We start from the raw sequence: 7,500 nt of genomic DNA, 5'->3' as shown, positions 1-7,500 counted from the left end.
ACATTGTCACTCTTGGCTGTATACCTTGCTGTTGATATCTTTGGTGACAGCAACTGCAGATATTGCTTTTGATATCCCCTGAGGTCTTTGGGATTGTTATTTAGCTTAATACCACAAAAGATGAAGATAATGGAAAATATAAGTCAGTAGCAATACCTTGATTAGTGATTAATGAATTCAGTTAGAAGAGATCTTTATATATATTTGATTAGCTATAGTATTATGTATTAAAAGTATTATGAGCATTTCCTGTCTGAATATATTGTGGTATACTCTTGGGTGAAGAAAGGCTGACTTGCTGGTGGTTCTCTCGTCTCTTTTGTCCTTTTATTGGTATTGGTGTGTATAGAATCTCATCTTAAGAGGTGGCTTGGAGGATATTTTTTCACTATTCTACATGTGTAATGTGAACAATAGAAAGGCTTTACTCACGTGGTGAGGCGACCCTCTCTTCTGTCGGCGTGGGCGTGAAATACTGCTGTGATTCTCTGCAGTTATTTGGCTTGGACTTGTGAAGATCTTGTTATTTCTAATATATTGGAAGGTCTCTAATCTCTTTCCTGCTCAAGGTAAAGGGGACTCGTGTATATATGTACATCTCTAACATGCATTGTAGTGCTTATTAGTTATATAGTTATAGTTTAATTGATATATAATGGTGGCTTTTGTAGATTTATAAAGCATCAAACCAACTGCCTTTGTTAGTACTAAAGATAAGTGAACCTTGTGTCTAATTGAAATGATAATCGAGGAGACGATAATGTATCCTAAAGAGTTTTGCTCCAAGTTAGAAACGAGGTTCTAAACATTAGATTTAGGAGATTGGTGTGCTCTGGGACATGTGATGACACTCTCACTGACTTTTACCATCTATGACAGACTACAGCAAACACTGCAATCAGATAAAGGATACAGGTCACTGTCAAAATCACATTGACTGAGCTTTCTTTGTTATAGTATATGATTGCTCTCTTTCATGTAAACAAAAAAATTAACTGTTCCATTAGTTTTGATATAATGATACTACTTTTGTTTGCATTACATGGGGCTGTTTATGACTGTCAGAGATGCATCTAAGGTTTGTCATGGGGATAACTTCAGAAATTACTTAAAAAAGACTGTTTATCTGGTGATTGTATTTTCCTCATTATGCCTTTTTTGCACCAGATAATATATATGAGTTACAGGCAACGTCATGTCGATTTCCCTCGGACAATTTTTCTTTTTGCATTCTTGACCTTATGTGATTGGAACAGGCTGACGATTATACATGCTTAATCAAACTGATTCTGTAGCAGCTTCATTCATGTTATTGTGAATCAGACTGCTCAAAGGTATCAGTTGATTATGCATGAGACAAAACTTCCCTCTTATCAACGCATTCAGTTCTTCCTTCTGCCTTCCCATTTCTTTCCCCCTCTCCTCTACTTTCTATTTAAACTGTGTCTACCATTCTGTGAGATATAAAATGCTTTGGTTACTGGACCTGTCTTATGCTTCTCAGTGGATCTTTGCTCTCTGCTCCTTTTTTTTTATAATTATATATATATATTTTTCTTTCTGATTCAAAAATATTATACATGAATTACATTTCTTTGATTTCTTGTACTTCACATTTTCAAGTTCAGATCATTTGTGAACTTTCTTAGTTGGTTAGGAAGAATTAATGATGATAAATAGAATGAAATGTGATAATTACCTCATACATATTTTACATTGGTAAAGGATAAAAGTAGATATTACCAAATGACAACAACAAAAAGAACTTGTTTTGATTAATATCCAGTTTGAAGATATAGTAAGATTATTTGACAACCATTTTATTGATATTACTTTACTAATGAAAATTTTCCCCCACACTCTCCCTACAGTCTCAGAGTCACCACCTCCATATATCCTGTTCCCTCAATCTGCGCAGAGGACCAGATTGCCGACTGGTTCGCCTCCCTGGATGAGTGTCTTCGCTGGAATGACCGCAAGCGCCAAAAGCACTTTGATGATCCAGATGACCTCTCTCCCCCAGACCTCACTCCAGACCTAACCCATTCCTCGAGTTCAGACACTCTGGACTCACTCAGTGAGAGAAACGAAGGCTTCGATAATTAGGTGAGCTGGCATTGATGAGGTGTTTTGACTTTTGCTGTAGAAAATGAGAGACACTTTGGGGAAATTGGCATTGTTGTTAGAAGTACCTCCAGAGCTTGAATTCTGCACTACATGTCCCTCCCTGCCTGTTGTATGATCTGTCTCAGATAGTAATATGTCGTCATCCCCTCCTCTCTTTTCTGTAGTCTGGGATGACTGCAGCATACAGCCTTTGCTGTAAGGAATTCAGAGTCCTACATCAAAATTCCCTTGTGTGTGCACTGTGCCATAAATAGAATAAGATATTGTTTTCTTAAACTTTTATTTTTTGTCATATATTGCACACAATGAGGGGGCTAGATTTTTGGTGGTACAGTTCTTGGGCAAAAAATTGGTATTTATGAAAAATTTTGTAACATTTTATTCTAGTCAAAGACCTACAAGTAGGAACATTTTTCTCCCATGTGTTTGCAGTCATATTTATTTCATATAGTTGCCTCAGTTTATCTAGGAAAGTACTTAAAATTTACAGATTTTTATGTAAATAGGAGAACCTAAGTAATATATCTTTTATTTTCTTTGATTTATGCAGTCCTTCTCCTCTTTTCATGTCTTTGTCAGTGATAGTAACACTTACCTTGTTTCTCCCCACAGGCTGGTCCAGCACAGAAGGGAACGTGAATAGCAGATACGCATAGCACTAGTGAAAAAGAACAAAGTGACTCTGTGGACAGTGCATGGACAGTGTTTCCCTGACTGATAGATATTGTGTACATTCACATCAAGTGCTCATTCCTCAAAGTGCTGTATTATTCTCAAATTAGAAGATATGAAAAAAAAAAATGTTTGCACAGTTTGTAATACTTTTCTCATCCATATGGTCTCATATACTGCATCATCACCCAGACTATTGTTATTTTTTTCTTAACTTTCATATGGATGTGCGAGGATGGTTATCATTCACTGGGCTTCTCGTCAGCAGTTGTTATTTTATGGAAAAATGGAAGACTTACATTTTATGATGCAAAATTCACGTGCCAGCAAATGCTGAGCCAGCTTTAAAGGTCTTATGTTACACGTGTCTTTTATACTCTATGTTTGTTTAATAATTTATTTATTAAGATATAGAATGAATCATCAAAATCCATTGTAAAATGCATATGTTGTCATCACATAAAAAAGTCTATTAATGCTTTTATATTTTATTTTTCTAAGTCTGTTATAGTGTATTTTGACAGTGTGAACACATGGATTTACATGAGAATTTTGTTTAATGTTGAAAAGCATGTAATGTCATCATTCAATTTTTAAAGTAGCATATTGGGTTGATTTGTCAAAATATATTTACAAGATTCTATGTCCATAATAGAAAACAAAATCATTCATCAGTTTCAACAGTGGTATGGTTTCTATGAATATGATGTTGAATTACCATCAGTACTGAGTCAAACTCAGGAGGTTTATACATGAAAAGTCCCATCAGTTCAGTACAACAGATCCCACGTTGCACTAGAACCTGTGTGATATTCTGTCTTTTTCTATAATTAACTCCAAACTCCTGTTAACTTCAGCTCAATAGGAAGCAGTTTTTTTCTCTTTTTTTTTTCTCTCTTTTTTTTTCTTCTTTTTTTTTTAATCTTACGGAGGTCATGTATCAAGGTGGTGCTGCAAACAACACCCATTGTGAGATGTAGTATATATAGCTTCTGGAGTACAATACTGATATGCCAAACTCTTTTAATTAGCATGTCATTCATTCTTGGTCATTACCCATATAATAAGAAGTTGTTCTATGCATGAGGATGACTGGAATGAATGGTTATGTTCTCATCTCAGAAGGTATTAGATCTTGATCATGTGTAGGTAATAAATGCATTAGACTGCACAAGTTACATTTGGTTCTTAGTTACAGATGACTAGATGTTCACTTTTTTGTTTTGAGTAATTTTGTATAAGCATATAATCTTGAGATGAATAGCATATTATTCATTGAATACACAATTAGAATTTGACCATCTTTTGAGGTTTCAGGGTATTATAAAGGTAAAATGGAAAGGTAACACATTTAAAGAAAAAATTGCTCGCCATCCATTAATATGTTATGTTGCAAAAATATGCTTTCCCTTCTTTGAAGCAGTTGGTTGGACACGTTAATTATCTTATTGATGTCTTTATTTAGGCTTCAGTGGACACTAAATCATATTCATGTCCAAATCTCTTAAAGTTATGTAACACAATCCATAGCTGTGTCCTTGACTTGGTAGAACACAAGACACTATCATCAGTCCTTCCACGTGAAAGTGTTGCCTTGAGCAGAAACACATAGGAGTTTTGTTTGATATAGTGGGTAAGTCATCACTGTTCTCTCAAAGTGTAGCTCAGGTTTAAAATGTCATGCATTGTCTGTCATTTGTTAAGAAAGTAATGGAAACTATATTGTGGAACTAATCGTTTAGCGCAATGCAACAATTTCGGGTAGATTTACCTTAGTATTGTGAATTATTTTATCTCAAATTTTCATAATTGCCACCACTAAAACTTTTAGGCCTTGCTAATGGTATAAGTGTAATTTACCATCATTTTTTACATCTTTCTCTATCATTTCCCCGTGACAGTATGCAAAATATTCTAGGTTCAGAGTTACAAAGTTCATGACGTACCTTGTTCCTTTTCAAAATAGTTACTGTGAATATTGGCAACATGATTCTATGATGTCACCTTTTTTTAAATAGCACAACATATTGAATACAGCATTTCTGTGAAAAGCATTGTTCGTTGTTCCAAAATATTAACACCTACAGTTCCCTAAAGATACTGCATGGTTCTGCAATAGTGGAATATTCTTTTTCACCTTTGTGCAAACTATATGTGAAAGAACATTTTAATTCTTCCTAGAGCGTATTGTTGGGGTAGATTCCACTTACTGTATTACATGTATGATCAAAATATTGTTTATTGTTGCTGTCAATGCCTGTCTTCAGGTAAATGTTTGGTATAGATTTTGTATGAAAATAGAAAGTATTTAATACTGCAGCATACTTTTAGATTTTCAAGAAAGTTGAATGTTATTAGACCTACATTATATATATAGCATAGTTTTCACGAGGCACGAGGATTCAGAGAGTGTTTATTTGTGTATATGTAAGTATGTATGTTTGTATGTAAACACAAACACACACACACACACACACACACACACACACACACACACACACACACACACACACACACACACACACACACACACACACACACACACACACACACACACACACACACACACACACACACACACACACACACACACACACACACACACACACACACACAGGCGTTATGTAAAAGAGTGTAGAGTAAGGAATTACGTTATCATTATGTGTAGATATATATATTTATGTAAATGCATACTAAACAGGACAGACTGGTTATGTAGATGAACCACAGGTCTTAAGTTGGTTTGATAGTAAAAAGTGTGAATGAATACTTCAAGGAATTCCAAAACTGGTACACTTTTGTGATGCAGCAATTTTTTTTTTTCTTTTTCTTTTTCTTTTTAAAGATTGGAAATACATGTTAAGATCAAAGGTTGATCAGAAACATTGATGTAGAACAGAAAATAATTACCTTGTTCTGTATATGACCTAGGTTATTTAATTTGATTAGCATTTTATGCCTGAAATATTGCCATGAATTTTCCCCAGAATTACCTGCTGGCGATCACTCGATCAGAACAAAAATTCATGATAAGCATCAAATTTCATGGAAATTTTAAGTTCAATTCCTTTTTGTACATCCTACTCTACAATCCTATCTCTCACTCAGCCTCCATTGTGGGACCATATACTGGAGCTACTTTATGAAAGAGAGTGAGTGAGTGAGTGTGAATGAGTGTGTGTGAATGAGTGTGTGTGAATAAGTGTGTGTGTGTGTGTGTGTGTGTGAATAAGTGTGTGTGTGTGTGTGTGTGTTTTATCTGTATACTCAAAGATTTGTCAAATTTGTGTTTGACTTCATCTTCAGTATGTCATTGTGACTGTTGTGTGAGTGCATGATTTGGAATGTTTACATAGACTAGCTCCTTGTAATTATAAATGTAGGTGAGAAATGGTAGGTAGCACAAGGGAATAGCAGTATATTGTTTTCTTCTTTTTCTTCTTTATACTTTTTTTTTTATGTACCTTCCACTGGTGCACAGAATTTAACCAACTCTTCCGTAATTGGTGATAACGTAGGGAGGGTCAGCAGTGTAGTACAAGGCCCAATTGCAGCAGACAGAGCTACCCTATTTTTGTACATCCTCCTGTAATATTCTAGGCATTACCCAGTTTCTAGATAGAAAGCTGCTGATGTGTCTGTCATATGTTTTCAGTTATGAGTACAAGAAATTTGAATATTCAGATCGGTAAGAATTGGTTTTGGGTGTTACACATCATTTAGATGATCAAAATTGTTGTTGTTAGGCAAGTAGTAAATTTTTATATAACTGATGTAAGTCTACTTAGTTTATGCTGTTCAAAGTTTAGTTGTAAATTAGTCACGGTGCATAAAATATGAAAGAAAATATAATGTTACCAAGTACAGTTTTTGGTGGATATCATAAAGTTGAAAAGAATACAATGCAAGAAGGAACTGCACAATATTGTTCTCTTTTTTACAACTGAAACACAAACACTCCAATGGAAACATTAACCATTAAGATCTAAGGTGTAAGATCACAACCCTTGATTTCAAAAGGTTGAAGGAAAGGAACACCATTGCATGCATAAGTGTTGCACCGTTGATGTATGCATTTGTAATGGTGTATCATATCTTAATTGTATTGTCAATTATTACTGATGGTTTTATACTGTAACATTTTTTTTATTTTTTTATTTTTTAGATTCATGCATTGTTCAGATGTGAATATTTTAAAGAAGCATTAATGGTCACAGTCACTTTGATGTTGTCAAACAGATTGTCTTTCAGTATTCTAGAAAATCAATATTTTATTTAATATCATGTCACAGAATAGAATTTGTAAGGTAACATTCCAGTGCATTTTGGCAGTATGCAGGACTAATGTTGAATCTGTTCCAGTGTCATGAATGAGTATATAAATTTTTTTCTCAGTTTTTGTACATACAATTTCTAAGGTAGAGTGAGTCTATGTAGAGGGTAGTGAGTTGTTGGGTCAGAGGTCATTTTATTATTTATTAAAAAAGAAAATATATACAATGTTAATCTTTTCTTATCCTTATTTACTCTTTTAAGTTTAAATAGATCCTGTGAATCGTGTGTTCGTAGTGGCGGTATTGATGATCACAACTTTATAATCATATAAAAAGGATCTCAGTTGAGCAAAAGGCGTAAAAAACATTTTTCTTCAAATTACTTGTATATAATTTTACAAAAAAAAGGTAAACAAGGAGTCCCTTG

General features: G+C 34.2%; 1 protein-coding gene across 1 annotated transcript in view; it reads left to right on the top strand.

The window, feature by feature from the left end:
• LOC122251290 (uncharacterized) overlaps positions 1 to 7,299 on the top strand; it is a 26,938-nt gene extending 19,639 nt beyond the window's left edge. Inside the window, exons 6-7 of the mRNA XM_086550002.1 lie at positions 1,872 to 2,106; positions 2,740 to 7,299. Of these exons, the coding sequence (XP_086406128.1) occupies positions 1,872 to 2,106 (235 nt within the window). The 3' untranslated portion in view covers positions 2,740 to 7,299. The remainder of the gene's footprint in view (positions 1 to 1,871; positions 2,107 to 2,739) is intronic.
• Positions 7,300 to 7,500: the final 201 nt, after the last annotated feature.

This window comes from Penaeus japonicus, unplaced genomic scaffold (assembly GCF_977035675.1).
Source record: "Penaeus japonicus unplaced genomic scaffold, GWHDUDI00000001_assembly GWHDUDI00000023, whole genome shotgun sequence".
Classification (NCBI taxonomy): Eukaryota; Metazoa; Arthropoda; class Malacostraca; order Decapoda; family Penaeidae; genus Penaeus; species Penaeus japonicus.
The sequence above is the reverse complement of the archived record's forward strand: the minus strand, read 5'-3'. Positions and strand labels throughout refer to the sequence as shown.